Source organism: Patagioenas fasciata, chromosome 8 (genome assembly GCF_037038585.1).
Source record: "Patagioenas fasciata isolate bPatFas1 chromosome 8, bPatFas1.hap1, whole genome shotgun sequence".
Taxonomy (NCBI): Eukaryota; Metazoa; Chordata; class Aves; order Columbiformes; family Columbidae; genus Patagioenas; species Patagioenas fasciata.
In genome coordinates this window covers 17,454,771-17,482,254 of record NC_092527.1, presented here as the reverse complement: position 1 = coordinate 17,482,254, position 27,484 = coordinate 17,454,771, and the positions used below count along the sequence as shown (strand labels likewise).

General features: G+C 42.3%; 1 protein-coding gene across 3 annotated transcripts in view; it reads right to left on the bottom strand.

Annotated features, from left to right (window-relative positions):
• Window positions 1-27,484, bottom strand: part of CDHR1 (cadherin related family member 1) — a 45,964-nt gene that overhangs the window by 13,787 nt on the left and 4,693 nt on the right. For all 3 annotated transcript variants that reach the window (XM_065843740.2, XM_071811760.1, XM_071811761.1), the window contains 11 exons: window positions 22,328-22,473; window positions 21,429-21,479; window positions 20,036-20,125; window positions 19,454-19,540; window positions 17,773-17,889; window positions 15,985-16,128; window positions 13,084-13,162; window positions 10,214-10,314; window positions 8,261-8,464; window positions 5,203-5,355; window positions 2,145-2,309 (listed from right to left, as the gene is read on the bottom strand). In XM_065843740.2, the coding sequence (XP_065699812.1) occupies window positions 2,145-2,309; window positions 5,203-5,355; window positions 8,261-8,464; window positions 10,214-10,314; window positions 13,084-13,162; window positions 15,985-16,128; window positions 17,773-17,889; window positions 19,454-19,540; window positions 20,036-20,125; window positions 21,429-21,479; window positions 22,328-22,473 (1,337 nt within the window). The remainder of the gene's footprint in view (window positions 1-2,144; window positions 2,310-5,202; window positions 5,356-8,260; window positions 8,465-10,213; window positions 10,315-13,083; window positions 13,163-15,984; window positions 16,129-17,772; window positions 17,890-19,453; window positions 19,541-20,035; window positions 20,126-21,428; window positions 21,480-22,327; window positions 22,474-27,484) is intronic.

The following is a 27,484-nucleotide window of genomic DNA, read 5'->3' as shown; positions in this document are numbered from 1 at the left end:
TAAGAGAGTCATCCTTTACTAAATTTGAAAAAAAATTCTCCATTTTTCTTTCAATAACAGGCTATGTAGAAACCCAAATGCTTTCCCCTGTTTTTGCCATCACATTTTTAGGAGGAAATCACATAAACAAACGTGCCCCTAGAAAACTGCAAAGTCTCACACAAGGAAACACCACTGTCTGTCCCAGGGAAGCTGCTGAGAAGCCGCCTGTGTCCTCAGGCCAGGCTGGTGCCCGGGCTCTCGCAGGGACAAAGCCACTAGATGGCTCCAGCTATCGACATTTAACACATCCTTCCTTTAATAGAGATGAAGCTACTCTCAGTGGCACGAACAAACTGCCCACTCTCGAGCTTTCCTAATTATCAGATAAATATTAATGTATATTCCCTAGACAAAATTATGTATGTCATACAGAGAATTTTTTAAGCCTCTGCTTGTTTAATTGATTCAATTTAAAGTAACGTATAACAAATGTTTCAATCTATAGACAATATTTCAGCTTTGTTTATATTTTAATCACTCTTGTGCCTGTGTGACTTTTAGTAATGCAGATACTACACCAGATGATGTCTTTGTTCCAGACTCTTGTTGGCTTCCTTTCTTAGCTCAGGACTAGGAAATCTATTGATTTGGTTACAGCTATTTCCATAAGCTCCCGCTTTTCTGGTAGCTGTGAGGAGATGCTATACTATACCGTTGAATTTGGCCATTAAAACTCACGGCAGAAGTGGTTGCTTCATTAGTCTTCCTGTTTAAATATTCAAAAACTGGAACAATGTCTGATTCCTGCATGGTTAATGTAACACACCTGCAACCCTGCTGATAGGTGGGGTTTTTTGTTCTTTGACATGAGCTTGTCAGCTTCTCTCACTCCATAATTTTGACCACAGGCTACTTTAGGACTGCCTAACTGTTCCTAAAACATTTCCATCCCTGGGACTTCTGCCAGAATTGCCATCCTGAGTACTTGGAGTATCTCAGTTTGTCAAGTATATTTGTGAATCTGGGTCAAGTACTGAGTTGACATCACATGACAGTAAATTTCACATGGACTCCTCAGCTATGCTGTTCTGTGTACCTTGGCTCAGAATAACTGGTTTTGTTGCTTTCTTTTTTTCCTGTCCACCTCCTAGATATTTTAAATTCCTCTTGCTGTAAAGATAGTATGTTTTGTGAGTCTCTATTTTCTACAGATTTCCTATTGGTTTCCTCTAATAGCCTTTTCTGTATTGTTCATGTTCCACTTGCTTTCTTTCCCCAATCCCTAAGATTTGCCTTCAGCACTTTCTTATTGTGATGATTTAATTTTCTTTCTGACATGTAGTCAGGCTGTGCTGGAGATCTCTGCCATCCTGCCTCCACCATCCTTACCCCTGAGGCCTCTGCAAGGTGACTTCCATCACCCATTGAGCCCCACACGGCCAGGAGCTTTCTCGGCTTTGTGGCATGAGAGCTCTTTCCACTCCTAGGAGCTGCACTAAAGAGATACAGCTCACGTCAATGGCTGAAAATGCTTCTCCAGCATGTAGGGCCCATGCAATACCCTGACTTTCTTCCTAAGAAAATGTGAGATATTAGAAAATCTATAGGCATATTCTTTCCCACTGTGAGAATATACTTACATAGGGATTTTTCTCTCCCAGCTCTAAGAATTTTAATGTTATATTCTTGCCTTCATTAACTAATTATGCTTTTAGCAGCTATACTTCTTCCAGGAGGAGGAGACTTATACCAACTAAGCAGCCATCTTGTTTTCTTCATATGTGTACTTTAGCAAGAAAATCTAGTAAATCCAATTCCATTTAGCCATAACTGAATCTTCCTGATGGACACCGACTTGACTGGGGCTTTCTTAGTACTCACAGACCATGTGATTTGTCTTAAAAGCAAATGGTCTTTAATTAAAAAACAGAGTAAATTTGTTGTTCTGAAAAATGGTTGCCTCAAACCTTTTTTTTTTTTTTTCCCCATAAGTGTTTTGTTGTTGTTGTTGTTGATTCTGGAAAGGAAATGGAGTTCAGGCTGGAAGCTGAATGGTGAGTAAGACTTCCTGCTTGCCACTGTCCACTATTTTTAAGGTACTCGAACTGTCGCCACAGACACGTAGAGCAGAGGGCATTACTTAAAAGAAGACTGAAACTTACTGTAACAGCAACTACGTTTGAGCCTCCCGGGGAGTTCTCAGGGATCCTGGCGATGTAGTAGTCGGAAGAGAACTTTGGTACGTTGTCATTGGTATCCAGCAAGCGTATCACCACATCAGCTGTCGAGCTGAATTTCTCTGGTGTGTTCACTTCTATTGCAAGAAGCTAAGAAGGAAAAAACCAGGAAATTACTAAGCAGCAGCTATTATTGCTTCTTAAAGGAGCTTTCTTCCACTACCTATGGCACATCGGTGCATTTTAGCCTTGTTGGACCAGACAGCTCTGAACAGGGAGATAATGAGCTGGGTCAGTGTGCAGCTGTGGCTTGTTGGTGCATACTTGCAATGGGCAATCAAGCCATGGAAAGAAGACTTCTCAGTATCACCTCTTCCAGCTGTTCCTACTGTGTGAGCATTAATAGTGGTTGGAAATAAACAGTGAAAGGGTTCTTGAAGAAATTAATCTCAAAGGATTGCTTGTAATTACTGAAGGACACATCTGGTCTAAAAGGGAAGTTTGGTCACTGAGTTTCTGTGCTAATTTTTGTGTTTGGGAGTATGGCAAAAGAAATTTTTCAAGGGACAGTCGTACAAACATCAGGAAAAACCTGCACAGGAACAATCTCAGCTCCTAAAGCAGCACAGAGATAAAAACCTTACTGCTTATTGTGCATGTGAAGCTAGAACTAAATTGCAATGTCTGCAGTGAAATAATCCAGAAATAATCTGCTGGAATCAGTTCATCTTAGAAGATCTTATAAAGGCTTAGTATTTTTACTTGGTTTTCTACATTCACTTTTTATGCCCACTTCTTTTAGCAGCCATAGTCCACCTATGTCAACACGCTGACAATGTCTTCCTTCAGGGATGGATTTTTGCCAGCTTACTTGCCTGCAGAGCTGCATTGTTAGTTTTATGCAGAGAGGGAAAAAAGTAGCATAAAACTATTACTTCCCAGGACTACATATCAACAACTAATACAAGTGCCAGAAGAGCAAACCGAGATGTAGTCTTTCAAAGTGACAGGTAAATTTTTAAAATAGGGTTTGATTTTGGCAACTGGAGATAATTGCAGCCTCACCCAGTCCCGGTCTGCAGGTGACGTGAGAATCTGCAGAATGTGAGGGGCAGGTCCAGCCTCCTGTCAAGGTGGAATGTGCTCTAAGCTGAAGGAGATGGAGGCAGGAGGTTTGGCCCCCAAAGCATTTCAGCCCATGACAAGGTGGGACAGCAACGTCTGGCCCCTGTGGCAGAGGCACTTGAGATCTGTGAGGCCAGGCTGGAGGGATACAAACTACTACAGCAGCCATGCCTTGCAAAACCCACTCTAGCTCTTTGACACCTGAAAAAGAAGGAGGTCCTGACTGAAAACTACATTTAAGAGCCAGTTCTAAACGCAACATAGATTTTTTTCTAGTAGCTTTTGCTTCAGGTAGTTTTTCAGTGCATCTTCTAGTGAAATTAGTTTTAATTCCTCTCTTGCATTTTGCTGCTCAATAACAGACCAGAGGAGAGGAATCATTGCTTACAGAAAAGAAAAACTGAAGATATCATCTCAAAGCTGCTGTGGGATACATATTAAACAGAAATAAGAGTATATTTAATCCAAAATTCTAATCAGAATGACTACATTGATGACTAAAACTGGACAGGAAGCAATTTTAACTTTTCAGGGAAATGGAGATGGCAATGAGGTCTTTATAAAGATTTGCTGCCATATATAACTGCCATAGCATCCAGCTGCACCTTCTTCATTTGGAATCTAGACAAAGGCTCAGCATTTTTAGCAAACCCTTATGGTCTTTCTCCAGTAGAAATAATTTAATACACATCCCCCCATCCCCCGTAAAGTGATTAACTGCTTAAGCTAAAAAAATATATATCCTTTTTCTTGGTAATTAATTCTTTCAGTCATCATAGCAATCACATTAACTACTTTGATTTCTATCAGTATTCATGAGGAGGTCATGTGTAACTTCTTTACTGGTCTTTCGGTAGTTTAACCTGAATAAATGTGCACTTATTATAATTAGTTTCCTAGCACTTTATGGCCCTTTCAGAATCTTCCATTTTAATGGAAGTAATGATGCCTCATACTTTTGTAGCATCTATAACCTATGAAGCTCAAAATGATTAAGGAACATTACGAGAAGAGACATGCAGCATACTGCAGTGAAATGACGTGCTAAGGACACAAAGCAAAACATGCAGCAAGGGTGAGAACAAAATCCGGGAAGCTGACTTCTGAATGGTGCTAAAAATGCCACTTTCTGCCCAAAATCAAAATTACCATAGGTTAATACTCAGCTAGATAGTTTTGCCATTTTTTTTTTAAAATTATTACATGGATTGCCTACACCATTCTTTGCAGACAGAACTGAATCATCTACACACATGCTCAGAGGCAGCTGACATAAACCAGACTACTTAATTATCTTGTTGATGAGCCAATGAATCCATCAGGGAATGTGATAATGCAAGGGTCCAGCTTTTGGATAAAAGTTGGTTCCTGTATGTCTGGCATGGAGCATGGGTGAGATAGCCCCAGACCAGCCTGCAAAAGGCCAGGTAGATATAGGTACACTGACAAAGGCAGCGAGCAATTCTGGGATATTATCTTCCAGTCAGCTGGGGTCTTCAGCCAGCCAACATTCAAAAGCATGATCATGAACCAAATTACTTAGGACTAAGCAGGTGAAGTTCTGGCTCCAGAGAAATTAGGATTTCATCCTGTTAATTTAGCATTGTAAGATCAGAAATAACATCCTTAGGGTTCAGTCTAGAAGGACTCAGAGCCACCAACATGTGCCGTTTCCATATAGAGATAATACTCAACATTTTGCACTGACTGGACTAAATTAGTCCACAGATGCATTCATTAAACCTTTGGAAGTTCATGAACCATGGACAGAAATGAATTTCCTTTACATGGAATATAATGACACTGACAACGCATCAGAGAGCTCCAGGTGTATTAAGAAGATAAATTGCATCAGATACATAGGCCATCGTACACATATCATATGCACAGGCAGAGTGGACTCAGAAAGCAGATGTACCTTGAAGGTTAACACCTTGAATTTTTCATAGTCAATGGAAGCAGAATTTTCCACTATTATTGTAACCTGAGCCTCATTCAGGACAGTTTGAGGAACCACTCGGAAGATGCCACCAGGTCCAACAAGACGGAGGTTGAATTTAGCATTGGCTCCCTGTGAATGAAAGCAGATATGACATTGTTTTCAGCAAACGATGCATTCCTTACCGCCTAGATTGGCTCTCTTTCTTCATGCTGCATAAAATTAGAACGCGTCTGACTACTCAGAGCCCTCTGCTCTCCAGCCCATGGTGAGAGACAGCTAAGAAGCTTAGTTGTATAATCCCTCCAGCTCTGGTCACAAGACGGACACAGATTTTCTTAAAATAGATTGACAAGCTTGGGTATTCTTTCAGTCATAATGGAAAAACCCTGCAGCAGGACTAGCTTAAGAGAGGGACTCTTGTGGCAAGAAGCCTTGGGCTTTGTGCCACACGTTGTGAGCTAGTGAGAGACAGCACTGTGTGCACATGGGTAGGCAAGTCCTGCATCCTGCTGGCTCCTGCCAAAGACAACTGAACTGCCCCATCAGGACCCCTCAAAAACCCAGCCTGTGTCCTAAGAGCACACAGCCTGGCATGGTGATGCAGAGCCACAAAGATGTGCAATTTCCAAACAGAGGTGGTACTCCACAGTTTGCACTGACTGGATGAAGCTAGCCCAGAGTTTCAGCCACTAAAACTTTTGGAAGTTGATTCACCTGAAGGAGAGAGGAGCTCCACTTGTGCAGAATAAAATGTGACACAGATTTGACAGCTTCAGGTGAACTGCAAAGCCAAATCCCATAATACAGAAAAACCTTCTAGCTGGAGAGGACATGGGAAGCAGAAGTATCTAAAAGGTTACCACCACTTGTGTGCAAGTTGGGAAGAGTGAGCCAGTTGGTCAGACCAATTCATTTAAACCAAGCTGGAGCATAGAAAAGATGGAATGGGAATTCTCAGGGGAGGTGGGAAAATGAGTTGAGCCCACCTCACCAACTCTCTGAGTTCACCAATTTCTCAAGCAATGTCATGTTTACACTGTGGCAAACCAGTCATGTTCACTGCCTGGCTGGTGCCATCTTCTCCCCCTAACATGAATCTTGATGAAGAATTTCTAATAATAACTTTCAAGCAGGATAACTCTACTTTCAGCTGTATCCCTGGAGGGCTTGTTATGAGTTCTTGCTGCAACCCTAGTTCATGTCAAGAGGAAGAGTCTTCAGCAGTAGCCCCAAGGGAAACAGAATGATCTTGGATCCAAACTCAGTCGTTTGCATTGTTTGATTGTACAAACCCCCACAGCTACAGTGACAATGACACACTCTCTTAATCTGGGTAGTAAAGCCAAACACACAAAGCCAGAGCTGCTAGAGTATGGAAGATAGCGCTGATGGGGACAGCAGACGATCTGACCATACAAAGTCCTCTGCACCTGGGACTGTACGTGACTGGAGGGATGGTGGCACAGGGTGGGCAGAGAACTGCCCCCCTCCAGTGTCTGAGTGATTTCTGACAGTGATGAGCACCAAACTGAGAAGTGCTTGGAGGAAGCCATGCTGCTGCATGTCTCCAAGCAGACAGCAGTGGGACACAGGAATGACTGAAGGAACAACAGCACTGAGCCCTACACTGTGTCTGTCAGGTGAAGAGAGCTGAAGGAGAAATGTCTGCATGATGTTCTTGCAAGTAAAGATGGCATTTCCATCAAACTGTAGATGTAAAACTGACCTTGCCCACAGCTTCCTCCTCCTCCCCTGTAACATCCACTCCCCCAAAAGAAAGAGTCACTGATGGCTGTGACATATGTTTAATTTTCTTCTCTATATAGTCCTCTTGTGCTTAAGGGAAAACATTGCATTCTATGCCTTAAAAGAAAAGCAACCTATCCCCCAGAGTGATGTCTTACACCGTACTGGAAATCTTCTTGAGAAATCTACACAGTATATTTAGCAATGTTTTCTGCTTATTTTATAGCCTAACTTGCAGCCTGAATATTTCGTCAGCCTACGTATGATAAATATATATTTTGTCTCTAATTAGAAGAGATGGGTTTTGTTTCTTTCCTTCTGCCACAACATCCTCTGTGACAATAGCAGGATAGACGTAGCGCTGCTTTGAAAGCAGTCATTTATCTGCTTGCTGCAGAGCAGCAGGAGGGAGGGGGAAGAAGCTGGTGCATTTGACAGAGTACAATACAGTCAAAACAGCACAATACTGAGTGCAGTTGTATAAGAGCACTCTTACCAGTAGTCATACAGTTCACCGATGCATTAAGCTTTTCTCTTGTCACTACCTAACCTCAGGCTAACTCAGATGGATACCATTCATACAGGATTTAGCCTAGGGATCCCTATAGCAACCATCACCATAGTATCTACGGGCATCACAGGTTAGTTAGATAGGCTGAGATGGATGGAGTCTTCTTTCCTTTTCCTTTATCTGGTTAGAGTTAGTTTGGCTCTGGAATAATTTTTAAGATTATCTAAAAATATGACTCCAGGGAGAATGATGTACCAAAGCATGAACTGTAGACTCTGGCTGTAACATAAGGGCCAGAAGGATGATATGTTGTATATACAACCAATGTAAGGGTTCAGAATGTACTGTTTTCAGCAGGGGCTGAGAGGATACAGAAAGCAATTGCACTTGAAGGTACTAAAGTGATTGGAAACTCTAAGTAAATCTCCAAAGGGAATATATTCTCAGACATCACACTGACAACAACTGAATGTAACCGGTAGTTAGGGGAAGTCCATAAAGACTGTTCAACTTTAGTCGCCACAAGAATTGTGCTGCAGCTTTAGGACCACCCTTCTCATTGACATAGCAGTATATGACAGACTAAGTATACTTCTGGGTCCAAAATCTCTCTGATAACAGACCCTACAACTGCTTTGTCTGCCCTAGGCTTTTGGGGAATACAGGTGAAACAGATGAGTTCCTAAAATAACATCTCCCCACCTGACAGCTCTTTCTAGTCTTTGGGAAAATAGGGCAGGAAAACGGAAAGTCCACATAATTTCCTTCATAGTTTACCTGATCCGAATCATTGACTGTAATCTTCAGTCCCCTCAAGATTTCACCCTCTGGAGGATGCTCATACATGGTCAGTTCAAATCTGTTCTGAGGACCATTTTCTCCATAGAATGTTGGAGGATGGTTGTTGAGGTCGACCACCCTTATAGTCACTATGGCAAAAGCATATGCTGAGACGTCACCTTCTTGACTGATTTCTGATGCCTGCAGCAGGCAGGAGAAAAAGAAGAATTATGAGCATGTACTCTCTTTCCTCAGTTCCATGTTCAGGTATTGTTCTGCATGTACAACTCACCCTAACACACTAACTTGTACGAAGATTGACAGCCTTATATTTATCTAGAAATCTCAGTCCATTTCACACTGAAGTTTATGATGATTAGAAGATTATGGTAATAAACCACTCTCAATAAAGTCCCAGTGAAAAATTCTGCTCCTCATTTTGTGAGCTTAGTAACTCACCCTAGGTGAAAACAGTTCTCTAAAAACAGATAATCGAATAGAGGCAAGATAATTGCTTCCCTAAAGTGTTGACAGAATAGAAAAGGAAGACAATCTTTAAATTTGCTGTGGTACCACAGGTAGTCAATTTTCACATTGCAGCAAGGACTGCAGCTTTGAAAACTGAGAGAAAAACTATACTTGTGGTATTTAGGCAAATATTTGAAAAAGAAAAATGGCACACACTTGTTTTTCTTGAGATTCAGTCTGTGATTTAAAATTCCGCTTTGCTGTCTAGACGAGCTTAGTTTAAACTGGATATAGTTCAGACAGACAAACAAACCTAGCTGGCATTTTTCTGAACTGAAAGAACAAATCTGTCTGGTTTTCAACAACTCCAACGTGCAGTCCGATTCACTGGATTGGACCTAAGACATTTCTTCTGTCACGACAGAAACTCTGACTGGCGTTTTTGTAACATAACAGCTATCTCTAACATTTTTTTTGCTCAAAGGGCTCAAAACCAAAGGCACTAGATCGCTAAATTTCTCTGCAGATGCTAGTCTGGTAGTAACTGAGATGCCTGTCACTACCTATGGCAGGCAATACAACACCCATTTGGTTCCTCAGGTAGATTTTGTAGTCTGCACGAGCTCCAGGTCACCACAGATATAACTAGGAGATCAGAACAGCTTGCAAGGGCTTAACTAATCCTTTATCTGGGAAGTGCTAGTACACTGCAGTAAACTAGAGAGATTAGGGGAAGAAACAGTGCCCGAGTTTAACTCCAACAACAGGAACTCTGTGATCTCTCAGGTTCAGCGAGTGGCTTGATCCCACTCACAAGCAAGCGCCCTTTTGGATGCTACCTTGGTTCTGGCTGAGTGCAAGGCCCCAAAGCTGCCTTTAGACAGCAGTGTCCTTACCATGACGAACTCTTGTGGCTGTAATACGCATTTGCTGAAGAAAGCTGATACAGTCTTCACAATTTAACTCTACATTTTTAAACTCTTGGTCTTTAGAAACTGGTTAAAATAATGTAGTCTGTCACACTGGTACTAGCTCATCAAAGTGTTAACTTGTATTTATATGTGGCTGATCAGTGCTTACTGCTATGACATTGCATGATCTACCCTGGTCCTATTACTAATCACAGATTTCATAATTACCTTTCTCATCATATAGAGTTTGCAAAACATTAATTCCCAGTTTAGCAATAAAATCTAGAAACACAGAGAACAGTTGCCTACCTACTGTAAAAGATGTTGATTCTCTAGACTCAGAGGTGAAATTAAGACAAGATTACTTCATTTGAAAGAACTAATTTGAGATACTAAATATCCCAAGGAACAAAAGCAGTTTACTCTGTTTTATGCTGCCTGGCACTCTGCTCAAATATAGGAGGTAGTTTCTAAAGCAGGTAAAGTCAGCTATAAATTGAGCTATTTTAGACAATCATGCCTACTCATGGCATTGAAGATCAGCAGTCTTCAAATGACCACAAGAACATACCTGAACTTTTAGTTCATATACTTCTTTCTTGAGCTGATTCGGGCTTTTTATAACAGAAATGGCTCCAGTCGTGTTGCTGACTTCAAATGAACCTTCGCTTCCTGCAATAAAACCAAAAATGAAGCATTTTTATGCTTGGTCACCGTGAGATGAAAACACAGATGAGGGCTAAAAAGGATTTCCTCCCCTAGGAACAGTTCAGTGGAGCTCTGCCCCTATGGGCAGCTGCCCTCACTTTCCTCTTCCCGCCCTGGTCAGGTTCTCTTCAAGCCCCAGCAACCAGGCATGCAAATTTGGTAGTCGGTTCTATTATGCTGTGTTCTGTATGTGGTGGTTTAGGCAAAAATAGACATTCCTCATTTTAATTAGCAAATGCATAATTAAGTCTCAGAGAAACAAGAACATTTCTCTCACTAATATCAGCTAAGGTGAGAAGTCTGACGATCTGTCTGAAAGAAACATAGTCGCTCTTTCTGCAGACAGCATCTCCAGAGAAGCATCTTCTGGCCTTAGACATTCAGTTGCTGAAAAACTCTCAGCCTCTTGCAAGGATGTCCCGAATAAAAAGGGATTTTGGAGAATCTGGGGTAAAAACCCCAGCTTTCTGCATTGAGGCAGAGTCTGACACAGGCAGGACAGGGCTACAGGCTGACTTTACTACAGCTGACCTAAATTCAATTGATTGAACAGAGTATCATTCACAGGGCTGCAGCCTCTGGACACCTGGTGAATTTGTGCCGGAGGAAGCACCACGTTGCAGAGAGGCAGCGGTGTCTCATCACCGTGTCTGCACCCCTCTCACCATCATGGCCACAAGCAGGCTGGGGACCGTCCGGCAGCTCGGGAGGTCTTGCCCTGCTCTGCCAAGGGGCTGTGGGCACCCCTGCATGATACCTCACGTGGGGTACCGGCCACTACCTACGCTTTGTGACAGAGCCACCATTGAAGGGAAAAGAGAAAGACTTTTACAATGAAGGAGACCAAGCCTTCAGAAATAAAGGATGACGACCCAGTCATTTTTCTTTTTTTCTAACTCAATTCCAATGCTGATTTTTAAACCATCTGGTAGTATCCCATTTTGCTAATACCTGCAATAACTGCTACTTCATTAAAGTACATTAGACACAACATTGAACAGGTATTGACTCATACAATGGTCAATTATTAAGATACATTGACCGGGATAGTACATCCTGACTGAGAAGAAGCTTAAGTCAATAGTGGTTTCAAGCCACTGTATTTCATATTATTGCCTAGTTATCACAGGGAAATTGGCAAATCAGAATATGTAGCATTATGTGTGTTCCTTTATACAGCATATTCAGAGGACTGGAGCATTTTTTAAAATTATCCCACACTCCCAGGATAAAAAATGCTTATAAAGAATAAATAATTTCCTACTTGCTGTTAGTATTTTCTTGGCCTTTGACAACCCACCCAGTCTGCAGGTTTGGAATAATAGCTTGTCACAAGTAATGCCAGGGTTTGAGGTGCAGGATCAGAAACCTGTTGTAATCTTTTGTTCTCTATCTACTTCTTCAACTTTCTATGCACTAAAAACATATTCCCTCTCCTTCTTTTCAATTCCATGCTATCAAAATTCTGTGTTAATGTGCATGAGGAAAGCCTGCTCTCCATTAGGTTGTATTTTGTGCTGCTTATTTGTCGTCTTCCATCTTCATTTTCCACTCTTTCCTAATCGCTCACCTTCTTTACCCCATAGCACCTTTTTGGTTCTCCTCTATTTTCTTTGGAAAACTGGTATATTTCCTTGTTAATCATATTTCCCTTTGACATTCTCCCTGGTTCATCTGCCTTCACTTATTGTCCTTACTCATTTTCTCCCTTATCTAGCATATTTTCATCCCACTTCTTTTTTTTCTTTTACTCCTCACTCTCCATCTTTCTTTTTACCTTTTCTCATTTTCCATTCTCCTCTTAGAGCTTCTCCCTCCCCTCAATATTTCTACCTTCCTTTTACTCTCTTTTATCTATCTCCTTGCATTGAGAAGAAGGAACTTCAGCATGGGTCTCACCCCACATCAAGGCCAAACCATTAATTGAAACCCTCTCTGTCCTCTCCAGACCTTGCTGCTCAGATCACACAGGACACTGAAGAACTTACTGTCTAGCTCTGCAACTGCACCTCAGATTTCTCTTGTAAGATTTTGGCATCTCTTACACCTGGAAGCTGGGGTGCCCAATTGCCATGGGAGGAGGAGTTGCTTAGGAGGAAGAGAGAACCAAACAAAACTAAAGTTGGAGACTGGAGTTAAGTTGAGCTAATGAATCATCAATTCAGCTAAGTCTCACACTCATGCTATTAAAAGATGTGTGACAGACACTCACAGAATAGCTGATGAAAAGCATTAATCTTCTGATAACATCTACTTTCTTCCAGTGCAGTATACAGTCAGTGTCTCTTCACTGATAAATATAATTTGTTCCAAGAAACCAGAGGTTTGACCATTTAGCCACTTTAATTACCATATTCATAAAAAGATCCCTCTAAATACCACATCTGGGTCTCTCAATGAATTTTCTCGCCTCCCAGATTAAATGATAGAGATGCTCAGTAGCAGTGAATGCATCTCCCTTTACGCTTGCTGAAATGACAAGCAGGCTACTGATGCCTAACAAATCAGCAACATTAACAACTTCAAGTGTACTTCTATCAGGCAGATACTAAAACCCAGCGAATTGTATCTTGGCTGTTCTCTGGTAGACAGGGTCCTGAAACTGTTTGAGGTACCTGACACTATTTAATGAGAATGTCTCAGCTTTATTAAACTCCAGCATATCCCGTTCTAATTTAATGTCAGATCTAGTTTGGACTGCCCTTCAGCTTTCATAAAGACAAGTCTACTCACCATTCACGATGCAGTAATGAATACTGTTGGGCTTTCCTCTGTCTCCATCAAGAGCAACAACAGTAAGGACTTCAGAGCCCTGGGGAGAAATGGCAAATCACAGTCTTTGTGCCGAGATCAAAGAGCAGTGAAAACGCAATTGTGTATTAATAAATTGAACTTCTGTAAATCTTTCTGCAGTGAGGTGTCTGTGTGGGGATGGGTACTCTTGCTTGTGCTCTGTGGGAAGCACAGCGAGGGCCACTGAATCTCAGCCATAAAAAAAATCAGTGCTTGCCTTTGGAGAGAAGGAGCTGAATGCTACTCCTTGGACCAACTCTGTGTTGTTACCACAACAGTTCAGTTATTCCCAGGTACATCTCAGCCACAAAATGGGGACACCCTTCCGTTACTGCTCACTCCGCACGGATCTGCTGTGCAACCTGCCCTCACCAGCCTGCTGCCAATGTTGTGCCACTGCCCACACCCATGCAGAGCAACCTGCTCTGGTGCCTCAGCTGCTCCAGGAGGGCAGGGCTCGCCGCAGCCGTGGGGCATGCCGTGTGCCTGCCAGTTTCCCACTGCCTAGCCCTCATGTTCTCTTTTCCAACTCAGCTTTGGGTGAGCAGCTTTGGGTGAGCAGCAGAGGACCAGCAGCAGCATCGAACTGCTCCCCAGGGCTGCTCTGTGCCCATGGTTGTGGCAGTGCCAACAGAACAGGTGGGCAATGGCTGCAGGTCCCCTGTGGCCATGGGGACCTGTGGCCCAGGGGCTGGCCAGCCGTAGGAGCAGTCAGAAGGGGCAGCCAGAAACACCTGCCTTGAGCCACACAATTTGGAGTAACCAGTCTGAGACCTGAGGTTTAGCTTGGGTCACTGCCAAGATGCCCTCTGGTAGCTGCCGTGTGGGCTCCCGATGTCACTGCAAGCCCCATGGCCTCACAGGCAGCTGCTGAAGAGTCATCAGGTCATTTTAGTCCTAACTAAGTTTGAACAAGAAGCAAAAGCAAACTGAAACACAAAGCAATTTGGCCCACAGAACATTTAGGGGATAAAATTGGGATGAAAATGATGGTGATTTAACTGCCCTTAAATCTTTATTGTCTTTCTGTCTGTGCAAGTAACATGGTCGTGGGCCATGTTGTACAGAACGTGTGTACTGGAGCCCATTTGCTTGTGTGACTACTCCTATCAACTCAAAAGGATGACAACCATCAGTGTTAAAATGCTCACCCAAGTGGCAATGAGCTGTGTAATTTAGGCTTCCAAACTAAAGTGTTACTGGCTGCAAAACCAGGGAACATTGAAGTAACTGTCAGTTAATCACAAATGGCAAGAGGGAACATTTTCATGACAACCCTTGGGTGAATTCTTCAAACAAGAGCAGGATTCTGTAAGAGCAACTGGAAATACAGGACTGTATTTATTATCATTTATGCTGGAAGCTGCAATAAAATCTGCCTACTGGGCAAAATGCAGTGCAGTCCCTTTGAAGGTTGACAGAGTACTGGTAAATCCTGACAACTCCACCAAGGAGAAAAGAAGCAAGTTTATAAAATTAACACCAAATGTGTAAACAATACTAAAATCAGCTAGTGCTTCTCTCTCTCTGGAGTTAATTCAAATAGCAAAACCCACACTGGGAAGGACTGATTTGTGCTTCCATCATTATAATACCATAATGGTGTAAGTTATGAGCTCAGGGTGGATGTAATTAACATTTATTGACTCTCATTTCCATGGTAAACACTAATTCCTGTGTGCACCTGATAGTTGTTTCAAGATCTATATGTAACTATGCAGAATAAATTAATATACATAACATCATTAATTCCAAACATCTATGAAGTACACAGGCACTACTTCTCTGCCCTGCTGAAATGTAACAGCCTGTGCACTGAACTGCAATACACAGTCTTATGAGGCCTGCAGTGTATATTGGAGTTCTGGATAAAAAGTAAAAATGCAATCTTTCCTGAAACTCAAGGGAAGATCAGCTGAACAGTGTGCAGTCACACTGCCAAAGAGATCAATGGTCCAGTGCTGAGTAATTTCATGAGCAGATAACATTTCTTGTCGTAGGCTTGAAGGAAATTTAAATTAAATCTTATGTAACAGGGTGAAAGTTGATCCATACAATATTATTACCCAAAGAAGTGGTAGATGCCTCATCCCTGCAGACATTCAAGGTTGGGCTGGACGGGGCTCTGAGCAACCTGATCTACTTGAAAATGTCACTGTTAATTGCAGGGGGATTGGATGAGATGACCTTTGAAGGTCCCTTCCAACCCAAACTATTCTATGATCATGGCACTGCTTAGATATAGAAAAAAGTCATTAGTTTGCAGCTTGAAGAATAATACATGGCTGGAAGCATCACGGTGGATATAATAAACTGATCTGCTAAGCTGTATACTCCTTTTAAGCAAATCTGCATTAGGCATTTGCCAGGCAATGGCACAGTCAGGAGCTCAGTGTACTCTTTGGATTCTGTGTCCGTGAGAGATACGATGTGGCATCTTCAGCAGCAGACACGTGCAGACAAATGCAATGCCCTGATTCGTAAGTGGTCCTATTGCTTGATAGTCTGGTGGGTTTTAGGCCTGGGAGGACTTCCTGGCCCGTTCTGCCTATCTAGCTGTCACTGAGCAGAAAGTATCCTGCAATTTGGGGATGTCAGGATTGCTTCTTCCCAGGTGCTATCATCAGGACAGCACAAAGAGTCCAGAGAATTTGGGCATAAATTCTCCCCATGCCTTGCACAAGAACAAGTCTGAGACTGGGTCAGCCCATTTCACCTAGAAGTCAAATCAGAGTTTAGGTCCCACTGTCCAGTAAAAACTGTACTAGAAACCATAGGGCTATCTTGACTGAGATGTGAAAGATTGCACTTTTTCTCCTACAGACAAAAATCAGCACTTACTGCGAGTGTATCCTCATAGACATATCCGTAGTAGGGAGTACCAATGAACATGGGAGGAGTATCCTGAACGTCCTCCACATTGACAGTAACTGTTGTTGTGGCTGAAAACACTTTGTTGTCTCCCCTGAGCTTCCCACCACCGTCCTAGAAGAGAAGTAATCATCAGATCACTCTGCTGCAACTCGTCTGTAAATCAGCTTATTTATGGCATTGCATGCATCTCATGAGCTTTCAGAAGCACAGTCCCAGGAATCCCTTCTCTATCTCAACACACAGATTCATCTCTGTTGCCATGTTTCCTTCCCTTTTCCATTTTTCCTGCCCCCTCTTTGATTAGGAAGAGAGCTTGTGGTGTCTCAGAAGTAATTAAAAGTGGTTGCACAAATAAATGCAGTCACATGTGATCTTTTATCAACAACACGTGGGACAGAGAATTCAAGGTTTTTTGGGGAAAAAGAATGCTAGGAACTGATGCAAAAAGTTAGTGACTAAAGTTTACAGCTTTTCATCCCACACATAGTCTTGTAAACACAAGACAATGTGCAGTAGCAATGTAGTGCATTTCTAGGGGAAAATTAAACAGTGCACATGATTGAAGTCTCCTAGGGACTCTTACGTGACAAAGTGAAAGCACAGAGGAGCTGTACAGCCCAGAACCGTTAGATAGCCACAGCGTATAAACAGTCCCTGGGGACTTGACTACAATCAACTCTGTGCTACTGATACAGCAGAGCCAATTAGAAAGATGACTCACAATTTCAGAAGCTTTTAACACCCTCAGTCTCATGGCACCAGCTGGAGGTCAGTAGTCATGCTGATGCATGAGAGTGTGAATTGTTCAGCATGTCTGCTGTACCAACTCTAAGAATTCAATTTTTTTGAAAAGAGATGCTCAGTTTTTTCCTCCTTACTGCTCAAAAGGCACCATTTCAACCAAATTTTGTTACTTTTCCTCGAACAAACCCTGGCTACATAAATACATAAAAGGATCTGTATGTTTTTCATAAAACATGAGAAACTCAAAGTTTCCATAAGCAGCAGCAAAACTGTCCTCCTTCCTGTCTGTGTGACAGGTCCCCTCAGGATTCTGAGAGACTTTACTTCAGAATCCATAAACTTTTAATGCCTGTTATGAATCCTCAGCTGTGCCACAGGCACAGCACTGCTGAGAATGACAGTAGCAAGAAGGGATGTGCAGCAATATTCGCAGGATTTCAATAAGCTCCTACCACAAGGCAGCAGAGAAGTGAAAGAAAGAAGCATCCACAGATATTTCAGGAAAAGACATCTGGTCCAGCTGTGCCCTGTGACTTGCTGTGGCCAATGCCCATGACCCGCCCTGCCTGCCAGGGGTTTGCCTTGGCTGTGGCAGGGCCATGCCCCGGGCAGCACAAGCTGACCCTGGCCACCTGTGTTTGCCCAGCGGCTGATGCTTATGAAACCAGGGCCTCACACACCAACCCTTCACTTCTAGGTGACTCTCAAAATGCACAGGTGACTTTCTGCAGTGGGGGTCACTATCCTGGCACTGGGGTCTGAGAAAAAGGTGGGAAACACACTCCAAATGTCTCCAGATGTTCTTGAGAAACAGACATTGGTCACCTTTCCTCCCTCACTTTTCCATGTTATCCCCTACAACTCCAGATGTTCCAGAGGGAGTGACATTGCTGCCTCAATGTTACGCTTCATGTTTCAGCAACCCTTTAAGTCACACTTGTATTTGAACTAATCACTCCTACTCAAATACACCCCCCCCACCGCCTTTAGTTTCAGACAAAAGCTTTATACCTTGGCAACCACAATGACAAAATGTGTTCTTGATTTCTCATAGTCCAAGGTGACCCCTGTTTTGATGCGCAGGACACCACTGTGACGGTCTATTGTAAACTTATTAGCATGGATGTTCTAGAAGAAAAAAAGAAAAAGCGAGAGATTACAGGAATGAAAATAAGATTGCCGTAGGGATTCATCTTTTATTTCATCTGCTAAGGGAAAAGACTGGAATAATGATATGGTTTAGGTGAATAATATATTTGATGAATTTCAACTCTGTGTGTTTATGAACAATTCATGAACCAACCACGAGTCTCTCATTATTCAGAATAAATCAGTTACCTGCAATGTAGATTTTAAAAGTCTTTTAGTATTTCATTGTAAAATCTTGAACTTTGGTTAATAGAGTTTATTGCATGGAAAAAGGTATGGAAGCTTAACATAAAAAAAAAAAAGAATGAAAGGAAAAGGAAGAGAAAAAAAGGTGTTATCCCTTAGTGCTTCAAAGTTCTACTGGCTTAACAAAAAAAGCAGGAAATTTGCATGCATGGATTATTGTCAATAGGGTGGTGTTTTGGCGATTTTTGCAATACACAAATATAGCCTAAAAGACACCTGATTTCCAAAAAGCCCTAAAAAATATCTCACTCCATTCTTCCAGACTGGAGATATCTATAAACACATCTCCATTTGGGTATCCCTACACAACAGTCACTTGTTGGTTAATCTTAGCCTTTCCAGTAGATATCACCCCCTGCCTACGTCAGACTTTCAGAGAGGCTTTTTTCTGTACAACATGAAAATTCCCAGAGTTTGTGCCAAAACACCTGGCAACATTTTTTTTTTCCAACAAATACACATATTTAGTAACCTTTTTGCCACACAAATAGATCAAATAGGCATGTAATTTTGAAATTGCTGTTCCTTGGCTTCATAGTCTATCAGCCTGCACATACTGTACTTTAAATGGATCATAACTGGCAAAATCAAAACTAAATTTCAACAAGGCACTCAAGGTGTTCTTTCATAGTATGCCCAAACTCTTAATAGGATTAGCTTTAGTGCTATGTAAATATCTTGCAACTTGTTTCCATATTTGTATCCACAGGAAATATCACAACAAGTTTTGGGTTTTTTTGGTCTTGAATAAGGGGAACTGCAGTGAATCTGGATGAAGCTGCCTATAGGAAGAAGGAATTTGAAAGATATAATGCAAAAAGTTGCCCTTTTGGTATTCAGAATGTCTGTAACAAAGAAATTCAGCTTTAAACAGAAAGCCCTTTCTGTTCTTTACCAGTGGGCATTGCCTGAAAGGCTGGTTTCAAGCAGGTATGGCTTTGTCAGTGAGGAGACTTAGTACCTCATATTTCACACTGTTGATCCAGGTCTAAAAATGCACCAGCCTGCTACAATGAAGTGCCCATTTGGGTTTTCCCCATGCATTTTGCTTTCTAAAGAAAGCTATTTCATGCTTTAGGAATTCCATATGCACACAAGATTACAAGTTAGACTTGCTCTCCCTATTACTCCAAAGAAAGGAGTCCTGCTGGCAAGTGGCAGTGGCAACTCCAACTCCTCCTTCTGCCCACTGGACTGTACTTGTCTGCCTGCAATCAGACAATATCCCTTTTGTCAATGCTTGTTTTCTGGTGCAGTAAATGAGAGGTTATTTTTGAATATCTAGGCAATACCTTACCTGCAAGAAGTAGGTGATACTTCCTCCAGAACCTGTGTCTTTGTCCACTGCCTCAATCTTAAAGATACTGCTGCCGGAGGGAGTGTTCTGTGACCAGGAAGAGTTACCGGAGCCACACAGAAGTCGAAAAACAGGTGAGTTAGAATGAAAAACGAGCATGCAAGGAGGTAGAAAAAGAGAGTGATGGTAGAATGAGTATAAATACATCGAGGGAATAAAAGAGCAGAAAGAAAAGAGAGATTAAAAATTGAGGAAACTGGAAATGAACAAGAAGGAAGAAAAATGTTTTGGTATAAAAATGACAGGAAATCTCAGCTAAGACTGAGTGCATCCTATTCCCACTAAAGTCAATTCTAAAAACTCCCAATGACTCACATCTTGGAGCTTTCTCACAAAATAGCACACTTTAGGTAACTATAGACTTATTCCTTGAGTTTGCAGTGAATATTAAATATATACCCAAACCCTAAAACAAAAGAATGCAGGTTAGCCCTACATATCTTGTTATTTTACTGAAAACGTGCTAGCTCCTCTTACACACTACTGAAATGTACTTCTAGTATGCAAAGGAACCTCACCAACCTCTGGGACTTGGACTATGTAAGGTGTATTGATGAACTCCGGGCTCTCATCGTTAGCATCCATTACAAGGATCCTGACTTTTTCAGAAACCTGGAGTAGAATATGAAGAACATATTATGACCCAAGATGTTTTTCAACATGTACCTCTTAATTTGCCTACGAAGGTGTAGTCAAAGGCAATGAAAAATTATGTTGTAATAGAATAATTTTGCACTACTGAAATTGAGCACATAAAAGAAAATACAGAGTATCCCATAATCCAGAAGAATTTTCTTTGTCAAGAACACCCAGATATCTCCAAACTAAATAAGGATTTTCAGAGTATTTTATAAATTACAGATTGGGGCTGATTTTCAGAAGTCTCTCTTCTTCTTATGGCACTCAAGATAACATGATTTATTTTATAAGGATATGTAAAAGACTGCAAAAGTTTGTACCTGACAGACAAGAACATTCATTAATACCTCATTTGATGCCATGAGACTAGGTTAATATCATGCATAACTTGCATGTACAAATGGCATGCTGATACATAACAATCCATCTTGAACAAAATATGCATTCTCTTTCTAAAAATATAATACAAAACTGAACATATTTGACCAACAGAACTTCCCAGCGGTCATGTGGATGTGATGCCATTTTTTCCTATTTACAGAGGTTGTCAGGGCAGTTGTGCCTGTAGGATACTGGCACCTCCCAAACATTCGTTGCAGTAATCTCAATTAATTTATTTGAGACAGGGAATAGCTCTAATGTTATTCTGTCTTGCGGATAGTAAGAGAGTCCCACTTTTGTGGCATCTCTAGTGATGAAGCCCAGGTCTTCTTATTGGTAGGCTAATATCCTGGCTGTGATAGCATCTGTCTGTAAAGCAAAAATGCCAAGGAAATTTGCAGAACTAGGATTAGATGCTTCTGCAATGTCTCAGATAAGTCCTTAATGATTAAACATAATCAAAGCAGTACACAAGAAAACCCCCACAAACCTAGCCTAAGCAAATCTTCTAAATTCCATGCTAGAGAAGCGTTGCAGGGGTAGAGGGACAGCCAGGTCTTGAGTGTCCAACACCAGTTCCTATAAAGTCATGCTTTTCTCCAAAAAGCCTCCAGATCTTTCTTAGGTACAAATCCTACTGAGTTGACAGTGAAACTCCATAGGAAGCCGCAACAATTCAGCAGGCCACTAAGTCAGTCTTTCAGCTCACATCACATTGTAATTATCCTCAAATAGCTGAGACATGAGTTTCTGGGAGTTTAGTAACTCTTGAAACAGGAGGTAAGACTAATGAGACTATGTTTTCTGATAAAATGAGGTAGTCCCTGTAAGGTAATTTAATAGGAGGATATATGTAGGGACAGTTTGACAAGCTACAGCATCATTAAATACTTACTGTACTCAGGCCATCTGAAATACTGACAATAACTTCAATCTCATCTTCCTTCTGTAAACCAAGAAAATTCCTTTATTAGAGATGATGTTTGCCCTGTTTGGAAAAGGGACTGTAAATTTAAATGTGTCTCGGCAGGCAGATGAAAGTAACAACTAGTACCACGAAGCAATCATAGCAGAGGCTAGGAAGACCCCTCAGATGTTCCAGATGTGGGGCTCCTTGGACTTTCTGTGGCTACTGTCAAGAGATGGTTGGTCTGGGAATCCCTGTTGTCCTGTAAAGTGCTAGTGAAAATCAGTCATCTTTATCAAGAAGCACTCCCTGAAAAGGCACTATTGGTTCAAAATTATTTTGTGTCAGTGCACGGCATTTGGAAGGGTTTACTAAGCACTGTGTACCCTTCCCTGTGAAGAAGACACCAAGGGTTCAGTGCCTGTGTTCCCAGAATAAGGCTGCCTCAGGCCACTGTTGCTGGCAGCATCTTTAACCCACATGGTTACACATGGGCTAAAGGTCTATGATGTAACTAGAAAAGTAACCGGGAACACTGCTTACACAAATCCCTACTTCCTCCTAATGACAGAAGAGTTCCCTGTTTGAGGATTAGAGGACTGTAACTGCCGCTAAACTCTTGATGGGGTGCAGATGGGGGGAAATAAGAGGTTACACTTTATTCCTTTGGCAAAAGCTGGACAGACAGCTGCTCAAAAATTTGACAGCAGTGTCAGTGGCGCAAGTCAACTGGTAAATAATGTGATGTATGAAGTAAAATGCTTCAGAATTGCAAAGTATATTAGATGGCTCAGGGTAAATAAGTTGGCATTGTCCTTCAAAGCCATAGATCAAATTGAACTGAAGGAAATTTCATTAACACACAGAGTGGTGCCATTTCACTCTACCTCTCTGTCAAGCTCCTCAATCAGCGTAACATTTCCAAGGTTCTTGTCAACAGAAAAGTAGCGTCTTGATCCAGCTTCATAGGTCAGGCCATATGTCACAGGGTCTCCTTCTGGATCAGTTCCATTCAGAGTATACACATGGGTACCTGAAAAATTGACATTCAACAGCATTTCCCTGTGGTTACTTCAACCAGTGAAGATTTCACTGGTCTGTTCCTTCAGAACTTAGCTCCCCTGCAGTAGGCAAAGCTTTTGTGAATCAAACCCACTTACTCGGAAATACAGAGAAGCAGACAGTTCATAGTTCTGATTGCCACTTTTTAGTGTGCTGCTTAAATGAATTTTATCAGTGCAAGTTTCACTCAGTTCAGGCCCCTTCCTGTGGAACTGCACCTAGATCAATACTTTTCACATCATAGTGTTCACATAGATGACAAGCTCTTCACTAACTCTCACCCCAGGTGAGTCGGAAGTGATGCTGCTGTATGACTGGGTGACAATCTCAGCAGTACCAAAAGGCCCTCACTCATTTCTGCTCCATGGGGACAACAAAACTGCAATTGAGCAGGCAGAGGATCTGGCAGCAGAAGGCCCCCTCCCACAGGACTGGTCTCGGGCTCTGAGGCTCAGGAGGTGCAAGGACATTCACAGACTTTTCCACTTTCAGACCCAAGAGATGCAAATTCTTCATTCCTACTTTGCTCCTCCTCATTAGCTCCCTCTCATTAAATTCTCTACTTAACACACCCACCCATGCTTATAGCAATGCATAAACTGTATAAACTCATCAACGTATTTCTTTCACAAGCTGGGGAAAAAGAGATTGTTATTTCTATTTTTAAACGTTTGAGAAATTGGTGCCAGTTTTTCCAGTAAACGGACTCTGTTGATCAGAAGTGATACTTCCTGGGGGAGTTTTAGCACCCATGTTTTTAGAAGATGGTGAGGATTTATTAGTATTATTTTTTAAACTTACATGTCTGTCATTCTACTGTGCATTAATATCTTCAGCCAAATAACTTCAAGCATTTTACAAATATCAGTTAACTGAGCCTGAAATACAAAACACCGTAGTTGTTTCTTTCCAATCTGCTGTGCCTTGGGTAAGTAACCTGAGATATGCAAGTTGCAGAGGTTTGGAACAGAAACTATGCTTTACATCTAACAAAGTTCTCTGCACTGGAAATACTGTAGCCAAGTGACTCATTGGTTAGTAGTGGGTTTTGCTTGTGCACAGGACACAAAGATATAATGGAAAGATCCCTGCTAAGAAAGTTAGCATAAAGTTAAGGAAGAATACTACAAAGGGAAGCTAGAAGACTCCAGTTTTAAACTATTCTGGCCTTGAGTTTGAGAGATTTTTAGTTCTGTACTCAAAAGTCATAATCTTTTTCTCATATCTTCTCTGCAGTGGCGTTTATCACTGACCAGGTCCACCAGCTCCAGAACTTTAGTGAGCTCGTGCCCCTTGCACTGACAGGTCAGCTTCTTGAATGTTTCCTTAGTTTTGCAATACAGTCTCTCACTCCTCATTTGCTTATTCCTTGGCATGCAAAATGTGAAGCAAACAGATCAGTGGGCTTAACAGACGTGCAATGTTCAGGCATCAGTCCTGATACTTAGAAAACATGGCTATCTTCTTTGCATAGCAAGAGATTATGTCAAGCCACATGAGATCTGTGCTTACTTATGAGTAAACTCTCTTATGATAATTACCAGGGCAATATTTGGAATACTTAGTACAGAAAAATGTTCACACTGCAAAAGCCAATGGGCCCAAAGGAGCACAAACAGAACCTGTTATGAGCCGGCTCAGCCAGCCAATAAATAGGCAAGATTTGCAAAAGAGGTTCACAAAACCACAAAACATCGTATTTTTCTAGGACTTTCCCCATGAAACAGAGTAGAAAATAACAACACTGAGATCCCCCAAAATGAGGGAAAGACAATGAGCAGTATGATGAGACACTTTGCTGATTGTAACAACTGAATTGTGTGAGTACAAAGAAATGCAAGAAAATGCAAAGACACCTGCCTCCTGATAGAGTTGTCAACACAACAGACAGAAATTTCAAGACTGCTGAAGCTTCTGCAGCACCAGCACTGACTGCATGTATTCTTGTTTTTCAAAAGCTGGGGCCAAATGCAGAATTCAGTTGTCAATTGTCAGCACTTCACTGACATCACTATCAGTACAGTGCTTTTCTTCAGCCTTTTTTAGTCATTAGAAGCTTTTACTTCTTAGTTGTTCTTCTGCCCTTCTTCCTCACTCTTCCTGTCCCTTCCCTGTTCCACAGGGCTGGCTGTCGCACCTCTTCCCAGCTTGTACGGATGTCCGCAGCTGCTCAGAGGTGCTGCTGGTGCAGTGGAAAAACAGGATGGACACCACAACCCACATGTGGAGTCTCTTGGAGCCTGTGGGCAACAACCAGGCATATGGTCTAGTGCTGTGCCCGGGACTGCCCCAAACTACCAACACCGGTGGGACAGGAACTGCAAAGTGCTCCCCAGGGATCACAAGGCATGTGCTAGGGAAGAATAGACTGTGAATGTTTAGGTGAATTCATTTGAACCTGGGCTTGTTCTTCCAGTCTTAACATTTTCTCTCCTACAACTTCCTCTCTAGGAATTTTCTTGCTGCTAAATATGAAAAGAAACCTTGATATTCGTTCAGACTGAGATTACTGAGGTTTCTGAGCATATAATGAAGGACATCATTGATCTTTACACTGGACTGCTTGCTTCCTAGCTAAAGCTAATACTTCTTCATTTTTCATAATACAGGACACTTCTGTGCCTTTTAAATTGGATTGTGGATCAAATTTCTTTTCTAGATCATTATAATTTCTAATTTTGTCTGAATTGTAATTTCACTGCACAATACTCTCCATACCATTAACACCCTAGGAACACTTCTCAGCACAGTGTTAATGCCAATTAAAAAAAATCTTCTCTCAGTGTGCTGCCTCCACTTGCTGAAAAAGAAATAAATGAAAAAAATAGCTAAAATCTTATCAGTGAATACCAAGTAAACAGTCTCTCCATGTCAGAAAGATAAGTGAATAGAAGAGCCTTTATCAGGGGATATGGCAAATGCCATGTAAGGGCCCCACTTGGAAGAGCTGGATGCTCCGAGTTGTAGGGCATGGCACCACAGGCTGGGACAAGAAGTCCTGGGGAGCTGGATGATGCTCCCTGCTACAGCTGCCTCCCAGGAGCCATGCCAGGCTTTAACTCCACTTTTCTATTCCATCTTAAAAGTCATTTGCACTTTGCTCCTGGCACTCAGGCTGAATGGCTGCCCCATGATGCCATTTCTCTGTCTTACTTTATTTCTGACTTCAGTTTATTCACAGTCAGCCTCTGTCCATGTGCTCTGGGGCTGGTTTTGCCCTCTCGATGAAGACACACTCTCCTGCTCTGCTGTGCGACACTCGGCAATCAAACTGTCTCCCTGCCAAGTTAAACAAGCCAGGCACATTTTGGACTCATGTTCAGTCCCCGCATTGTCCTTTGCCACCACAGCTGACATCTGTTAACAAGATGTTGAGAGAGACATCCATGGCAATGCTGCCAGGACAGGACACCTCTGTTCCCAATGCCACAGCAAATGCCATCTCAACTGGGGCTACACACCTGCTCTTCACCTGTCTCAGCCAAAGGCCTGTTTCCCCACCAGGAAAGGTGACAGACAGTTAACACAAAACCAGCTGTTCTGCACTCCAGGATCATCCCAAGCTAAGGGAGCTCAGGCTCCTGGAGGACATGGACCACACACCAAGACTATCTCAAAAACACCTCCTTTCCCATTCACCATCAGCTACTGCTCCTTCCTGAGCACAGCCAGTCAATTCCTGCTCCCTCCCTGTGTACCAGCACCCCGTGGTGCCTGGTAGAGCAGAAACATGGCCAGGATGGGCAGCTGCAAAGCCATGGGTGCTACTGCAGCCACTGAAATTGGCCCCACAGCTGCAAGTGCCTTCAGCGGGGAGAAGGAGGGCGGTGCAGCGGCAAGCACTCGGCATAGGGCCTGGAACACCAACCCATGAATGTGTCCCCCGTGGCACCCAAACCAACCAACTCCAAGGATAAGCCATCTGAAAGGAATTTTCTGATGTATCTGCAGTTTCTGTCAGAAGCATAAAAACAAAAGCGAAGGCAACAGCACTGTGAGCCCTCAGCGTGTCTGTGCAGCACTCTGCTTTGCAGGGGGCACCTCCTTTTGCAGTGTCAGCTCTGCTGCAATGATGCAGAGAGCAGGCTGTGTTTAATGTCTTGTTCTGATAGTTCCTTCCTAGGGGGGAATTTTAGTTTCTGAAAAAAAGTTGAATATTTTTGCTCTTTTGCACAACTTAGCCTTTCTGGAGTCATCTGAATGTGAGGTCTTGGTGGGTCTCTAGATTTCAAGACATAGCTTAGGCTAAATTGTGCATGTCTGTGTCATTTCTAGTGAGAAAGGAATTATCATTTTTAAAAGAAGCATACTAATTATTTCACTCAGATACTTTTTGTGACAAGGAGGGCTGGAAATAAATTGTGAGCAGAAAAAACGCATTGCAGTTTCATTGCAGATGAATGAAACACAGAAACACACACGGAGAAATGGCAGAGTGCCAGCATGGGATTGCTAAACACTGCAGGAAGGACCAGGAAATACATTAGCAGGACTCTCGTCAGTTTGGGGAATAGCAGTTGGGTCAGAGTGATACAAACAGGGAAGGAACAAGGGGTACCAGAGGGGACAAGAAAGCTCTTTGCAGCCAACTGTGAATGATGGAAAGAAGTAAGACCAGGAGCATGTAGAAACAAGAGAGGAAGCTTGAAGGATGGTGAGATCTGAAGTGGTCAGTCAGGCAGTGGTAGGTAGCTGGCAGCTGTAGCTTTGATCAGAGAACTGTCACCACAAACTGGCTTCTAATGGAGAAGAGTGCATACTTGGAGGCATGGGGAAAAACAGAAAAGAAAAATGCAAGGATGAGGTATGTAAAGATCTCCAGAGCACCAGTGATGCCTGGGCCTTGAGACAGTAGCAAACTGAGGCTGCCTGAGTCTGCTTCAATCCCTTGCTCTGCAGCTGTTCTCAGTTCCACACTGTCCCCACTATGAGGGCTTACGGGGATTAATGAGGTAAGATGAAACAAACAACCTGAAATAGCA